The sequence below is a fragment of the Molossus molossus genome, unplaced genomic scaffold, assembly GCF_014108415.1.
Source record: "Molossus molossus isolate mMolMol1 unplaced genomic scaffold, mMolMol1.p scaffold_m16_p_12, whole genome shotgun sequence".
NCBI classification, from domain to species: Eukaryota; Metazoa; Chordata; class Mammalia; order Chiroptera; family Molossidae; genus Molossus; species Molossus molossus.
Genome location: NW_023425347.1, coordinates 73,601,997 through 73,618,871, shown reverse-complemented (window position 1 = coordinate 73,618,871; position 16,875 = coordinate 73,601,997). Strand labels below are relative to the sequence as shown.

The 16,875-nt window shown below is 43.3% G+C and overlaps 2 protein-coding genes across 5 annotated transcripts in view; one reads left to right on the top strand and one right to left on the bottom strand.

The window, feature by feature from the left end:
* Positions 1–16,875, bottom strand: part of LOC118626425 (small vasohibin binding protein) — a 17,148-nt gene continuing 273 nt past the window's right edge. Inside the window, exons 1-3 of one of the 3 annotated variants that reach the window (XM_036256125.1) lie at positions 7,132–7,190; positions 6,255–6,408; positions 1–379 (exon numbers count right to left, since the gene is read on the bottom strand). In XM_036256125.1, coding sequence (XP_036112018.1) covers positions 293–379; positions 6,255–6,368 — 201 coding nt within the window. In that variant the 5' untranslated portion in view covers positions 6,369–6,408; positions 7,132–7,190 and the 3' untranslated portion in view covers positions 1–292. Of the gene's footprint in view, positions 380–6,254; positions 6,409–7,049; positions 7,191–16,875 lie in introns of those variants that run through there. The other 2 variants (XM_036256126.1, XM_036256127.1) reach the window with 2 other exon arrangements.
* LOC118626424 (erythroblast membrane associated protein (Scianna blood group)) overlaps positions 14,786–16,875 on the top strand; it is a 16,062-nt gene continuing 13,972 nt past the window's right edge. The window contains exon 1 of one of the 2 annotated variants that reach the window (XM_036256123.1): positions 14,786–15,002. In XM_036256123.1, the coding sequence (XP_036112016.1) occupies positions 14,915–15,002 (88 nt within the window). In that variant the 5' untranslated portion in view covers positions 14,786–14,914. The remainder of the gene's footprint in view (positions 15,003–16,875) is intronic. The other variant, XM_036256124.1, reaches the window with a different exon arrangement.

Below are 16,875 nucleotides of genomic sequence, written 5' to 3'. Positions count from 1 at the left end.
TTTCTCAAACAATAAAAAAAGTTTTTGTTTTTTTTTAAAAAAAGAATATTGTCTTAGAAGAATAAAACAAGTCTCTTCAGCAAGCAGTGGACCCATTCAGATCGGAGGAACCAGTGAAGCAGAAGTTACATGTAGGAAGTTGAGATTCATCCAGTTTTAGGAATAACACAAATGCCTTCTTGTCTAGTTCCGTGAGGCTCCAAATGGCCACCTCAGCTTACAGCTGGTAACGAGCTGCTCAAAGCCTCCGGATCCCATCTCCTTAGAACGAGGGGCTCAGTCTCCGGTTGGTTCACTCTCCAGGAGGCTGCATCTGTTTACAGAACTCATCGAACTGCTGCTGCTCCAGTTCAGTCATGACTCTGTTGAGGGCATAGATCTAATGGAGGAAAGGATGTGTCAGCTACGGAGGCAGCTGCACAGTGTATCTTCAGACACAATGGGCAGTATCAATGGAAAGTGCCAGAACTGCACAAGGGAACAGGAGAAGCAGATATTAATTCCATTTGGGGAATCAGGAAAGAAGCAATGAAGCAGGTGACTTAATCTGGCCTTTAAACAGTCAGTAGAGTTCGAACAGGTAGAGACTGGGGAAGGGGCTTGATAGGTGATAGAGAAAGGAAGGGATATTATGATTAAATAATGAAAAAGTACAGGATTTGTTCTGAAAACTTCAAGTATGCTAATATGAAGGATATTAGAGAGGGGAGTTTGGAGAGCTGGAGAAAGCAAGAAGAGTATGTCAGGGACTTCAATGCCATGCCAAGGAATCTGGACTTTATCTGGCCGACTCTGGACAGCCACAAAAAATAGGTGTGCAGGGGAGCAACTTGATTATATCTGGGCTTTGGAAAGGTAACTGGAGACCATGTGAGGGATGGAGTGGGGTTGGGGAGAGGAGACTGTAGGCCACCTAGGAGGTGAGAACAGGACCCAGGGCAGGCAGTGGGGAAGAATGAAAACTGTAAGAGACAGCTAAGGTGAAAGGCAAGGCCCTACCTTATTCCTCACTTTTCTTTTCTTCTTTTTTTTTTTTAATCCTCACCCGAGAACATTTTTCCATTTTTTGTTCAGGTAGAGTGGGAGGAAGAGAGAGGAACAGAGAGAGAGAGAAACATCGATGTGAAAGGGACACATCGAGTGGCTGCCACCCGCACGACCGACCAGGGCCGGGGACAAACTGCAACCGAGGTACGCGCCCTTAGCGGGAACCGAACCCGGGTCTCTCAGGACCGCAGGCCGACGCTCTAACCGCTGAACCAAACCGGCCAGGGCTCCTCACTTTTCTTTATCCATGCAGTCTTAGTCTGTCCACTAAAGAACAGAAACATCATACAACTTCCCAATTTGTAGAAGGAAAAAAATGAAGGGGTATATTTGTGTATAGGGAAAATAATTTGATTAATTAAAAAGAAGACAAGAAAGGGGCAAAATAAGAAACTGAGAAGTGAGACACATAGAAAATACAAAATAAGAGCAGAATTGATGGAAAAACAGCCAAATGTACAATAGAGAGGATCACCAAAACTGCAAGATGGTTCTTTGAAAATGCTGAAGCAAACCTCCACTATGACTGATCAAGATAAAAAGGGAGGCCCTGGCTGGTTTGGCTCAGTGGTTAGAGCATCGGCCCACGGATCAAAGAGTCGTGGGTTCGATTCTGGTCAAGGGCGTGTACCTCGGTTGCAGTTCGTCTCGGACCCTGGTCGGGGTCATGTGGGAAGCAACCAGTCGATGTGTCTCTCTCACGTCGATGTTTTTCTCTCTCTCTCCCTCCCGCTCTATCTGAAGATAAATAGAAAAATATCCTCAAGTGAGGATTAAAAAAAGAGAAGGCACAAACAAATACTATTAGAATACAAAAACACATAATTACTGATGTAATAGAGATTACAGCAAAACATTATGAACTTTGAGTCAATGTTTGAAAAGGTAAATGAAATAAATTCCTAGAAAGTAAAATGATAAAAACTGATTAGAATAAATAGTAAGCTTGAATGATTCTATGATCTTTTTTTTCATAAAATTTTTCTTATTGTGGTAAGATCCTATAATCTTTAAGGACAACAAAATTCCACAGTGATGAAAATATTTACAAACAACAACACAATGATTCTAAAAAAATAATAATAATGATGGTTAAAATGGTTAAGTTTTATGTTATAAATGAAAACAAATAAATAAATTTGAGTGGTTTAAAAAAGATGGTGAAAGAAGAAAGTCAGACCATAGTAACAAAAGTCAAGTTCAGAAACATGCAAAACTAGATAATACATTCTTACACTACAACATGTTATTTAGGAGTACACAGAAATTATAAGTTGATACAGGATAGCAAGGGAGTGATTAGCATGAAATTAAGGAATGAGGGTACCACTAATGGGAAGGGTCAGGAACATGACCAGAGTGGGGCCCAAGGAGCTTCTAAGTGATTGGTCATGTTCTACTTCTGTAGTTGGGCGGTAGGTACAAAGGTGTTTGTTTCCCTCATCTTGATTAAGCTGCACACACGCATTATTTAAACCTCTGCTTCATTTCACTCACGCTTTAATGAGCATTTGTGATCTGAGCATTACTGTGCTAGGGACTGAGAAGGATATTAAATGGCTTCTTGGAGACCCAGATCAAGGAGACAGGCTGGTAGAAGAAGGGAAAATAAAATGAGCAGAGAAAGAAGAGACTCAAAATGGGTAAGGAGGTCTGAGCCAAGGAATGAAAGACTTTCAAGATGGAAAGTGTCACCAACGGTGTCAAATGCTGCTTCAGCTTCCAAGTGTGCCTTCTGTTCCCATTCACCCTCACATCTCTCATCCACATCCAACTTTCTGGAATGGGGCATCCCAGCAGAAGTGAATAGAAACTGTCTCTTCCTGCCCCCCCACCCCAAGGGGTCTTGTCCTATTTTAGATTATATTCCAGGCAACACAAATTAAGAAAACAGCAAGGCAAGCTATAGGGCAAAGCGCTCTTTGCAGAAGCCGAAGGTCAGAAGATCTGTTTAGATGGCTGACCTGCCCTCCAACCCTCATTAACTAAGGGTTCTGGTCACATCGCTTCACTTTAAAATAAGGAAAATGCCTTTCACCTCACAAAGTCATGCATTTGATATCTCCCTACCTTATTGCAGGAAGGACTTACCAAGGTTAAAATGGGGGTGACAATAAGACCTGTGTAACTAACAATAAGCCCTGGCGTGAGGACTACACATGGTCATGCATATGCAGGTTGGCCCCATGCCTGGCACATCTGAAGGGCTCAACAAGTGCCAGCTGCTGCTAGAGGGCAGCTCCAACATCATATTTCAGCAAGTCAACATAACCACGATCAGCTGTTTGACGCAGAGGCCGCACAGTAACAATGAGCCGACTGCTCGGAAGCACAATTCCTGGTAATAAGTGGGGCCACTCACTGGGTGCTTTCTCTGTGCCAGGCAGTGTGCTAAGTGCTTTCCATGTAACAGTTCTATAAGTCTTGTGAGGCAGACATTATCATCTTCATTTTACCAAGGAGGGCTGAGGAGCAGAGGTTCAAGGAGGACTACAAGTCCAAGGTCACATGGGAAGAACTGGGATTTATGTTTTTGTTTTTTTTTTGTGGTACGTGCCCCGAGCAGGAACCGAACCTGGGACTCTGGCCCACAGGCTGACGCTCAACTGCTGAGCCAAACTGGCCAGGGCAGAACTGGGATTTATGGAAGAGCTGGGATTTGAAGTCAGACAAATAACTCTAACCCATGCAACCTCACCAGAAGGGTGTCAATAAGGACATGAACAATGTCCTCAACAACATCTATCCCTACAGTATGCACAAAGGACAGTTTCTGAGGGCTGCTCCTTACTGCAGGCCTGAAACTGTTCACCAAAGTGCAATGCAGGAAAATTATGAGGGGGCCTGGATCCAGGCCAGGATGGGGAGGTGAAGGAAAGGGGGAACAGTCTGTGAGAGTCCAGGTCCACAGCTCTCACATGGTCTGCCTTGATTCAGAGGTAGATTTCAGTTGACAGATCAACTTCAAACACACATTAAATTTACTTCTCCTGCCCTGGCCAGTTTGGCTCAGCGGTTAGAGCATCGGCCTTCGGAACAGAGAGGCCCAGGTTCAGTTCCCGCTAAGAGCACGTACCTTGGTTGCAGTTTGTCCCCAGTTGGGGTCATGTGGGTGGCACGTACTTTGGTTGCAGTTTGTCCCCAGTTGGGGTCATGTGGGTGGCAACCACTTGATGTGTCTCTCTCATGTTGATGTTTCTCTTTCTCTCTCTTCCTCCCTTTCTCCCTCCCGCTCTATCGGAAGATAAATGCAAAAATTTCCTCGGGTGAGGATAAAAACAAAAAACATTTACTTCTCCTGTTCACTGTCAGCCTCCTGCACTGAATACAAACCCCACAGGTGGGGCCCCTCCCCTGCCTTGTCCCTATATGTATCTCAAGTTCCTACCACAGTGCCTGGCACATGGGAGCAGCTCAATATTTATTTAATGAATGGGTCAGATTAATAAACATTTAAAGTGTGTCCCTGTCAAATGTTGGGAAAGAAGTGAGCAGTGAGAACTCTTACACTGCTGATGCAGGTGCAAACTTGCACAATCTATTTGAAAGCATTTGGCAATGCACAGTAACACCGAAATGTACCCAGTAGTTCTATTTCTAGTTAAATACGCCCTACAGAAATTCTAGCACAGGTGCCAAAAGAGACATTTAAAAGTTTTTCACTACAGTAATGTTTGTAATAGTAAACACAAAACAAAAACAAAACAATAATTTAAATGTCCATCACTGTAGGAATGGGTAAATATACTAAAGTATGTTCATTAAGTAGACTACTATAAGCAGTGATGAGGAATTAACCAGATTCTTATATTAACATAAAATCGTTCTAAAAAACATAATGTAAGCAAAATGCAAAATTAAACATGGAATTTTATTAATGCAAATTTTAAACACCAAAGAACTATATATTGTTCAAGGATATCTATCAATACATTTTAAAGTAAAATATATTAAAAATAATAGTTGCTCAAGGGTAAGAAAAAAGACTATACGAAAAAAATGTACAAAGGGGCCCAGCCAGTATGGCTTAGTGGTTGAGCACCGACCCATGCACCAAGAGGTCGCCGGTTCAATTCCCGGTCAGGGCACATGCCCGGGTTGTGGGCCCAGTCCCCAGTTGGGGGGCATGCAGGAGGTGGCCAATTGATGTTCTCTCGCATTGATGTTTCTATCTCTCTCTCCCTCTCCCTTCCTCTTTCTCTCAAAATCAATAAGAAAAAAAAAAGAAATGGACAAAGGGGACTTTAATGTAGTTATTTATTTAATCCTCACCCGAGGATATTTTTCCATTAATTTTCAGATAGAGTGGGAGAAAGGGAGGGAAGGAGGGAGAGAGACAGAGAGAGAGAGAGAAACATTGATGTGAGAGAGACACATTGATTTGTTCCCTCCTGCAGGACCCCAAACAGGGCCAGGGATCAAACCAAAATCAAGTACGTTCCCTTGACTGGAATCAAACTCGCTACTCTTTGGTCCAAGGGCTGACACTCTAACTGCTGAGCCAAACTGGCCAGGACAAATTTATGTAGTTTTTATTTATCTTATTTAAAAGAGACAAAATGCTAACCACTCCCCATCTGGGGTACTGAGTACCCAGGTGTTTGTTATATTTTATTTTTCTGCATATTTAATTTCTCAAAAAAAAAAGAGGAATGATGAAACAAATAGAAAGAGGGAAGAGTGCAGCAAGCTTTTCCCTGCTTTTGAACACCAAAATAAAATATGCATGTTGGGATGTGGTTCGACCTAAGCAATGTAAATAGTTTAAGCCTTTTATTCACGAATTGATGTTCAAGTGTTGACTGAACAAAGGACACAATGGTGGGGATAGAGCTTGGGCCTCTCCTTCCTGGTTATGAGCTGCGACTCTCCCAGCCCAATACAGAACATCTGTGCTGGGGTGTCTGACACTTGCTCTCTCTCACTCTGACCCCTCCCTCACATGTCCCTTCTCTTTCTCCTTCTTCCTTCCCTTGGTCCCTACTACAAACACTCTGTGCCAGGAGTCATATGGAGGCCAGACACTAACTTGGCATGTGACTCTGGGCTGTCACCATTCTGTACCTTAACGATCATCTCGCTAAACCTGGGAGGACATCCGTTTTGCCTGGAGGCAGGTAGGGCTCCCCATCCCAGTTCTACTATTTCTCTATTCTAGCCTCATCTCCAGCAGACTACAGGTACACAGGCCCCCTCCTCAAACTCACCTCTGCTCTTTGTCTTTGCTTCAGCTCCTGCTGGGCTGATTTCTGCTTGGCCTTCTCAACTCTGCTGACAGGTTCTTTAACTTTGGACTTTTCTTTACGTGCAGGTGGATCCATGACTTGTCTTCTGAGTACTTACTTCTTAGTCAGCTCTCACCTGAATGGTGCAGAAAGAAGGAAAGGAAAGGGGAGAGGGAAGAAGGGAAAAGGAAAGAGACGGAAAGGAGGAAAAAAAAAAAAGAATTGCTAATCATTGGCCTGACTAATCCCTTAGCTCAGCCCTTTCCTTTGACAGGTGAGGCAGGGTGGCCGGATGGAAAGGGCGCTGCATTTAGAGGAGTAAGACCTGACTCCCACCGCCACGACCTCGCTTGGCGTCCCCAGGCACATCTCCCCATTCTAGCCTTAATTTTCTGTCTGCAAAATGGGACAACAGTCCATTCCCCGGCATCCTTCCAAGGCTGCTGCGTGAGGACCAGATGAGAAGACCCATGTGAAAGCATTTCATACACTGGTGCGTGCAGTACCCAACGTGGGGCTGTTTCAATGATCAGGACACCGAGGCCCAGAGGGACGAGCCAGGGCTTTCCCACCTCTGCCCTCATGGGCAGTACCGTCTCGGCCGGCCCGCAGAGGCCCCCGCCCCCGGGCCCGCCCCCCGCCCCCCGCCCCCCGCCGCCCCCCGCCGCCCGGCCCGCCCAGGGCCCAAGCCCGGCCCCAGGGGCCCCTCCCGTCCCACCGCTGCCCACACCGGGTGCAAAATGGCGGCGGGGGCGGGCGGCGCTCGGGGATCAGCACCTTCACTCCCCGGCCTCGGGACGTTGGGGCCCCGCTGCGTCGCGCACACCGGCCGACGAGGGGCGTCCTCGCCTTTCCCTACCTCCAGGCCGGGAGTCCCGATCGGAAGAGTCTCGGATTGGGCGGGGCCGGGGCGGGCCCGCGCGCCCCGAGGCTCCGCCCCCAGGCAGGCCGCGCGTGCGTACACAGCTCGTCTGTGCCACGCGCCGGCTCTAGAGCTGGGGCTGAGCGGTGTAACACAGGTTTTTCCCTGGAGTATTTTCTGGGACAGCTGCTAGACTTTGAGGGATGTGATCTGAAACCTGGGACTAGAACTGTACCTTTTTGAGCCTCAGTTTCTTCTTCTTTTTTTAAAAATAGTTTTTCTTTATTGATTTTAGAGAGAAAGAGAGAGAGAAAAACATCCATGAGAGAACATGGATTGGCTGCCCCCTGCATGCCCCCCACTGGGGATTTGGCCCACAACCTGGGCGTGTCCCCTGACCGGAAATCTAACCGGGGACCTCTTGGTACATGGGTGATGCTCAGCCAGTGAGCCACAAGGGCCAGGCGAGCCTCTGTTTCTTAATTGGAAAATCGGGGATGGTAATTGCTAGCAACTGAGATCCTGTTTACCACAGTAGTTTGAGAAAGAAAATCGTCCACAGTGCAAAAAACAAAAGCTGGTTGTCATTTTTCATTCATTAGATTAAACAAGCATTGAAGAAAGTGGTAGATAAATGCTTTGACAACAGAAATCTGTTCAGTCCAACAACAAAAACAATAATAACCACCTCTCTTCTGGGCTTTAATGTTCCATGCACTGTTCTTAGAACTTCACATTTCTTTCTTTTTTTTTTTTTATCCTCACGGGAGGACATTTTTCCATTTTTTGTTCAGATAGAGTGGGAGGGAGAGAGAGGAGGAGAGAGAGAGAGAGAAACATCGATGTGAAGGGGACACATCGAGTGGCTGCCACCCGCACGACCCCTACCGGGGCCGGGGACCAACCTCAACCAAGGTATGTGCCCTTAGTGGGAACTGAACCCGGGTCTCTCTGGTCCGCGGGCCTACGCTCTAACCACTGGGCCAAACCGGCCAGGGCAAGCTTCACATTTCTTTTTTTTTTTTTTTTTTTAATCCTCACCCGAGGACATTTTTCCATTTTTTGTACAGACAGAGTGGGAGGGAGAGAGAGGAAGAGAGAGAGAGAAACATCGATGCGAAAGGGACACATCGAGTGGCTGCCACCCGTACGACCAACCAGGGCCGGGGACAAACTGCAATCGAGGTACATGCCCTTAGCGGGAACCGAACCCGGGTCTCTCTGGACCGCAGGCTGACGCTCTAACCGCTGAGCCAAACCGGCCAGGGCGCTTCACATTTCTTAACTCGTTATTTCTCATAATAAGTATGTATAATAATGTACACATATAATAATATTCTATTTTTATTCCCATTTTGCAGATAGAGGAACAAAGGCACTGAAAAGTTATGTGAGCCCTGGACAGTTTTGCTCAGCAGTTAGAGCCCCCCATCCCCCCACCACCAGAGAGATCGGGGATTGGTTCCCACTAAGGGCACTACCTCGGTTGCAGTTTGTCCTTCGCCTGGTTGGGGTCCTATGGGTGGCAACCAGTCGATGTGTCTTTCTCACATAGGTGTTTCTCTCCCCACCCCCCTTCCTCCCTCTCTATCTGAAGATAAATGCAAAAATGTTCTTGGGTGAGGATGATAAAAAAGAAAGAAAAGTTAAGTGACTTGTCCAAGGTCACACACTAGTAAATGCCCCAGCAAGTATTTCAGCCAGGATTCTAGAGTATTTCAGCCAGGATTCTAGATAGGACAATGGCTATCCAAAGGAAAACATGTTTAGGCCCACTACTTTTTTCATTTTGAAACAAATAATGGATGCTAAGCAAACAGGGTGTAGCCCAGATGGACACACACATTTTCTTTTTTTTTTTTTTTATCCTTACCCGAGGATATTTTTCCATTTTTTTTTTTGTACAGATAGAGTGGGAGGGAGAGAGAGGAAGGGAGAGAGAGAGAGAAACATCGATGTGAAGGGACACATCGAGTGGCTGCCACCCGCACGACCAACCAGGGCCGGGGACAAACTGCAACCGAAGTACATGCCCTTAACGGGAACCGAACCCGGGTCTCTCCGGACCGCAGGCCGACGCTCTAACCGCTGAGCCAAACTGGCCAGGGCTGGACACACACACTTTCAAATTATAAATGTCACAACCTTTTGGAAATCAGTTTAGTACTACATATCAATAGCCTTAAAAATGAGCACAACCTCACAAAATGACAAATGCTGCATGATTCTATTTATATGAAATATCTAAAGTAGTCAAACTGTTAGATAATAGAATGGCAATTGCCAGGGACTGGGGAAGGGGGGGAAAGGGGAGTTGTTCAGTGGATAGAGTTTCAGTTTTGCAAGATGAAAAAGTCCTAGAGATCTGTTGCACAACAGTGTGACTATAAAAATGATTAAGATGGTAAATCTTAAGTGCCTTTTTTCTTTTACCAAATTAAAAAAAGAGTATAACCTTAAATAAAATAAAATTAAATAATCAGATAGCACTATTCCCAAGAGTAAACACTGGAAATCACCAAAATATTTATAATAGGGTTTGAGTAAATAAATGATTGAATAGCTATCATGGTATTCTATGCAGCCATTAAAATGACATAGAAAAATATTTATTGACATAATAAAATGTTTTTATTATACTAAATGAAAATGTTACAAAGAGGCATGTATAACATAATCGCAATATTTGTTTTATTGTTTTAAAAAAGATTATTATCTACACATTGAAAGGAGGCTGGATGACAACACAGAAAAATGTAAATCCAGATTATTTTAAGAGTAAAGGTTATTTTCATCTTCTTTGTGCTTTTCTCGGTTTTCCAAAATAAACATTTATACTTTAATGCTGATTGAATTATTATTGTTAATAAAAGTAACTAAGCCAGAGTCTGTTTCAGAAATCTTGGCACAGTAGTGGTATTTTACATTTGTGTCATGTTGTATAGTTTATAAAGTTCATATAAATTTTGGATTACATTGCAGCTAAAGACAGAGCAGGGATCTTTGGAAACCTTTAAAAAGCCAACCAAACAGGCTGGATATAGGGTATGTAGGAGTGGAAAAGCCAAACTGGAAGACTGGAAAAATAGTGGAGCCACTGATAAAAGTGAAGGTTGATGTGTTGGCTTGGGAAAGGATGAGGGAAAGGATAAATTAGAGGTGTGTGTGTGTGTGTGTGTGTGTGTGTGTGTGTGTGTGAAAGAGAGAGAGACTTTAGACTTATGTATGGCAATAGGCAGGAGTTGTCCAGTAGTACAGGCTTCAGAAAGGCAAAAGTATAGAGATATTAGTTTGGGATTCTTCAAAGGAAGGTGAAGGTTGGAACCAGGAGGGAGTGAAAGTCCCTTCCCTGTTTTTCCTCCATGAGTTTATGATCTCTCTCTCTCTTTCTCTTTTGTGACCATCAATATACCCTTGGCCAATCTGCAAAATTCCCTGGTAGGTTGAGTCAGAGTTTACATCAACATAAGTATAGAATATTTTTACAGTGGAGGCATATACCACACTAAGATTACATTTACTTTATTGAACAGTTCTCTCTCTCTCTCTCTCTCTCTCTCTCTCGGAGTCAAAAATTGCCTATTTTTAAAAATCTGCTGAATTATTTATGCATCTGTTGTTGATTCTTCCACAAATTCTCCATTAGGACTATAAACATCTCTTGATCTGGTCATATGAACCCAGTCATCTCTCCATGTCTTTTTTTCCCCTTGGGCACACCTTCCTTAGGCCCATCCTCCTCTCCCTTCAGACTGTATTCTTGGCCTCACTGTGCAGCTATTGTCCTAGGACTTCCCCTGACTACATCCTGGGGATTCCCATCTCTTATTTCATATGCCAAATCCCCTGTCTCCTGAATCTTCCGATTTGCGGTTTATTCTCTCACTTTGGAGAGAATAACTTCAGTAAGTTCCCCAGAAGGGGTTCATGAGAGGTAAAATTTTGAAACCTGGCTTGTCCAAAAATGGCTTTATTTACCTTCACACTTGATTGACAGTTTGGTGGGGTACAGATTTCTAGATTGGAAGCCATTTTCCCTCAGAATTTTAAAGGTCTTGGTCCATTGTTATGTAGCTTCTCATGTGGCTGGACTCTTTTGGAGAGAGAGGAAGAGAGAGAGAGAGAGAAACATCGCCGTGAAAGGGACACATTGAGTTGCTGCCACCCACACGACCAACCAGGGTCGGGGACAAACTGCAACCAAGGTACATGCCCTTAGCAGGAACCGAACCCGGGTCTCTCTGGACCGCAGGCCGATGCTCTAACCACTGAGAAAAACTGACCAGGGCGTGGCTGGACTCTTGAAAAGCTTAATTTATCCTGATTTCTGTTACTTCTTATGTGATTTTTGTCTGTTCATTTGTTTGTGGAAGCTTTTACAATATGTATTTTCCTTCATCCTTGGTGTTCTAAACCTTCATAATGATGTGTTCTGATACGTCTTTTTCATTCACTGTGTTAGGCACTCAGTGGTCTCTTTCAGTTAGGAAATGTGTGCTCTTCAACTTTGGGAAACTCTGTGATTGGTTCCCTTGGTTTTTGTTGTTTTTTAATCTCTCCTCTCTCATTTTCATCTCTTAGTTTTGCTTGTTCTACTTTACAAGAGATTTTCCGGAACTTTATTTTCTAGTTCTTCTATTGACTTTTTTCATTTCTTCCATAGAAATTCAATTTCCAAGAGTTTTTCCTGGTTCCCCGACTTTCCTTTTGGTAGCCTCTTGCATTTGTGTTGTGGATTCAGGGTCTTCTCTGATTTCATATTTCTGAAGACACCAATTTTAATTTTCTTCCAATTCCTATATTGTCATTGTTTATTTTGGTCTCTGAGTTCCGAGTGGGAGGCTTTCCTCAGGTAATGATAACAGCTACCATTTACTGGATGCCACGCACTGTTCTAAGTATTTTACATGTTTTAACTGATTTTATCCTTCACCAACCCAATGAGATAGCTACCATTCTTATCAATTTACCGGTAAGAAAAATGAGACACAGAAAGATCAAGGCTCTTGTCCAGGTCACACAGCTTAGAAGTGAACCTGAATGTAATTATGCCTTTACATTTCCAGTTTATAGGAGATGTGAGGCATAGAGAAAGAAATTAAATGATACCACAAGAAAGCAATCAGCCAAATCTGGAATGTGAAATATCACACATATTACCCAGTTTGTTTTTTTTTAAATCCTTACCGAGGACTTTTTTCCATTTATCTTCAGATAGAGTGGGAGGGGAAGAGAGAGAGAGAGAGAGAGAGAGAAACATCGAGGCGAGGGAGACACATCGATTGGTTGCCTCCCTCATAACCCCAGCCAGGGCCAGGAACTGAACTGAAATCAAGGTACATGCCCTTGACTGGAATCAAACCCGTGACTCTGGTCCATAGGCCGATGCTCTAACTGATGAGCTAACCCAGCCGGGGCAAAATTACTCAGTTTTACCAACAATCAAGAGTATAAAGAAAAATTTTAAAAGAAAGGCAGATGGATCAGTATGCAATAAAGACACTTAAAACATTTAACTGCAAAATGCAATGTGTGCACTTTGTTCGGGTACAGATTTAAACAAACCATATGTAAAAAGATATGTTTGACACCTTTGAAAACATGTGAACAGAGATTGGATACCAACTAATATAAAAAAATTCTTGTTAATTTTGACAGGTGCAGTCATGGCATGATGCGTGTATATGTGTGTGTGTGTACTTTAAAAATTTTTGCTTTTGCAGCATCATTGAAAATGTCACACAATGAAAAGGGCAAATAATGGCTTAGTGTTATTATGAATGAAATGATACTGGGGGACTCCCAAAGTTCATGGACCACACATTGAGAATTGCAGTCCTAGAAAAATTCTTGCACAGGTGAACCAGGAAATGTATATCAGGAATGGATGTATTAGCAGCACTGTTTGTAAAAGCAAAAGCCCAGAAACAACCCACATTTTATCGTCAAGGGAATGGACAATCTGTTGGTATATCCATGCAATGGTCTACCACACAGGGGTGAATGAATGTCCTGGAGCTCTGTGAAATAGTCTGAGAGAATTTCAGTGTCTTTATTCGTACTCCACCCAAAGCAGAGTGTGAGGCAAGTCTTTCCATATTTAGAAGGTGATCCCAGGAATCAGAAATGGTGAGTGAGAAAAGGAAGAGAAACCCTTAAAATGTGCTTTACTGAGAAACTGATGACTGTGGGCTACTGTGCTCATTCCCACTGAGAGCTCTGTGAGAATCGTGAAGAATACAGTTCAGAACCATCTCTCAGAAGGTGTGAGGCTGGAGTATTTTCCTACGGCTGTAGGTTGATCCCCTGAGGCATGAACTTTCCGGAGCTCCTGAGCTGCACACAGCTTTGTAGAGAGCCCGAGTCAGAGGAGCAAAGAGCTGCTGTGGCCTTTGGGGTGGCATGCTGGCAGCTTGTCTGCAAGTCTCAGCTACCCCGACATCGGGTGGGTTGAGGGAACATGGCTTGGGTCACCACAAGTGTCAGCTAGACTCAGAAACTAATGTTGAGTTAAAAAAGGAAATTACGGAGAACTATGTACAATGTGATCCATTTTTATAAGGTTCAAAAGTACATAAAAGTATATAATGCATTGGGTTTCCCCATGTATGTTTTATTATTTAAATATTATATAAGTAATATATGCCCCTTGTAAAAACTATGAAGAGTAAAAATGAGTTTCTCTCCTTCCCTCTTTCGCCTCCTATCAGTTTTATTGCTTTTTCCAGAAAGAGCTATTTTTTAAATTTTGTTTATTTTTATTTATTTTAGAGAGAGAGGAAGGGAGAGAGAGATAGAAACATTGATGTCAGAGAGAAACATGGATCGGCTTCCTCCTGCACACCTCCTACTGGGGATTGAGCCAGCAACCCAGGCACGTGCCCTGACTGGGAATTGAACTGGGACATCTCAGTCCATGGGACGACGCTCAATCCGCTGAGCCACACTGACTGGGCTAAATTTAATTTTTTAATTTAAGTATAGTTGCTATGTAATCTTATATTGGTTATACTGGTTTCAGGTGTACAATATAATGATTCGACATTTTTATACCTTACGATGTGGTCACCCCACTAATTCTAGTAATCATCTGTCACATGTGGGCTTATCACAATATTATTGACTATATTCCCCTTCTCCTCTTTCATCCATCCCTCCACCTCTTCTCCTCTGGTAACGTCCCCTTGGTCTCTGTTTCTCTGAGTCTGTTTTTGTTTTGTTTTTATAATGCATTGTTTAGGATCCCATTATGGATGTTATGAATATACAGCCTTGGATGCTATGAACGCAGTCAGGACAGGCAGGAAAGGTTTAGCACAGCTGGTAGACAGTGAGCAAACACAAGTCAGGGCAGCTGGAGATAAAGGTAGTGCGTTCCAGAAGGTGGTTCATTGGTAGATGTCTTTGAAACCAACCTTCAATTTTTCTCGGATTTGGAAAGTAAACGGGAGTCAGCTTTTCAGAAAGAATGCTTTAGGGCCAAACCCTATGAAAGGGAATCGCTATGCAGTTAGCCGGGGAGGGAAAGGGTGCCGAGGGCCAAGGTCCCTCTCAGCCGGCGGCACTCGGAGTTTCCCTCGTTTTTTAGGGAGGGTTCTCTTTGCCCTGTTCCTTTATCAGGGGCAGACAGGCAGGGCGTGGCTTGTTGGTGTATAGGGACCGCTGAAGGGAGTCTGTGGGACCGACAGAGGAAGCCCCTGGCTGAGTGCTATGCGCAGTAGGATGAAAGACGAACTTTTCCCAGGCCCGCCTCCAGAGCCCTTCCTGATCCCTCTGCCTGATGCCCGATCTCCCTGAACGGACCGAGCGAGGGTCCCACCTTGGAGGCTCCAGCTCTGACGGGCAGAGGGCGCCTGATTCCAAAGGTGGTGAGTACCCCCCTCCCCCCTTTCTTCGTTCTTTTGAGTCTTTTAACTTTCTCAGGATCCTTAGGTACGTTGGAGAAACTATCCCCTTCCTCCTCAATCACAAGAATATTTTATTTATTTATTCTTTCCTGCGTGGTTCATGAATCACTTAATAAAGCCAATTAGATCTTCAAATTTACTCAGTTGAATTTTGTTCTTTAACACTGGGAGGATAATCCTGTTTAATGTCTTTCTGGTGCTATTTCTTTCTTTCTTTCTTTTTTTTTAGCGTTTATTAATTTATTTTTGTTACAGATGTGTCTCCTTTATCACCCCTAGACACCCTCATCCCGCTCTCGCCCCACCCCACCCCCGCATTGTTGTCTATGTCCATTGGTTATGCATACGTGCATATAAGTTCTTTGGTTTATCTCATCCCTCCCCACCCCACGCCACCCTCCTCTGAGGCTGGTCAGTCTGAACCATATTCCTTTCTATGTCTCTGGGTCTATTTTGTTCATCAGCTTATTTTGTTCATTATATTCCATAAATAAATGAGATCATGTGGTATTTATCTTTCTCTGATTGACTTATTTTGCTTAGCATAATACTCTCCAGGTCCCTCCATGTCATCTCAAAGGATAAGAGATCTCTCTTTCTTACAGTTGCATAGTATTCCGTTGTGTGTATGTACCACAGCTTTTTTATTAACTCATCTACTGATGGACACTTGGGCCGTTTCCGGATCTTAGTTATTGTAAATAGCGCTGCTATGAACATGTGGGTACATATATTCTTCTTGATTGGTGTTTCAGGCTTCTTAGGATATATTCCTAGAAGTGGGATCACTGGGTCAAATGGAAGATCAATTTTTAATTTTTTGAGGAAACACCATAGTGTTTTCCATAGTGGCTGCACCAGTCTGCATTCCCACCAGCAGTGTACTAGAGTCCCCTTTTCTCCACACCCTCGCCAGCACTTGTTGTTTGATGATTTGTTGACGGCAGCCATTCTGACAGGTGTGAGGTGATACCTCATAGTTGTTTTAATTTGCATCTCTCTGATCATTAGTGACATTGAGCATTTTTTCATATGTCTTTTGGCCATTTGTATGTCCTTTTTGGAGAGGTAGCTATTTAGGTCCTCTGCCCATTTTTTAATTGGGTTCGTTGTCTTCTTTTTGTTGAGTTGTATGAGTACTCTATATATTTTGGAAATTAACCCCTTATCTGATATATCATTGGCAATGATGTTCTCCCATATAGTGAGTTCCTTTTTCATTTTGATGTTTGTTTCTTTTGTTGTGCAGAAGCTTTTTAGTTTGATGTAGTCCCATGTATTAAATTTTTCCTTTGTTTCTCTTGCCTTACAAGTTGTATCAGTAAAAATTCTATTGTGGGTGATGTCTGAAATTTTGTTGCCTACATTTTCTTCTAGGATTTTTATGGATTCACGAATCACATTTAAGTCTTTTATCCATTTTGAGTTTATTCTTGTGTATGGTGTAAGTTGGTGGTCTAGTTTCATATTTTTGCATGTAGCTGTCCAATTTTTCCAACACCATTTATTGAAGAGGCTGTGCATGTAGCTTGTCCAATTTTTCCAACACCATTTATTGAAGAGGCTGTCTTTACTCCACTGTATGCTCTTGCCACCTTTGTCAAATATTAATTGAGCATAATGTCTTGGGTAAATTTCCAGGTTCTCTGTTCTGTTCCATTGATCTATATGTCTGTTCTTGTGCCAGTACCAGGCTGTTTTGATTGCAATGGCTTTGTAGTATAACCTGATATCTGGTATTATGATCCCTCCTACATTGTTCTTTTTTCCCCCCAAGATTGCTGCGGCTATTCGGGGTCTTTTTTGGTTCCATATAAACTTTTGAAGTATTTTT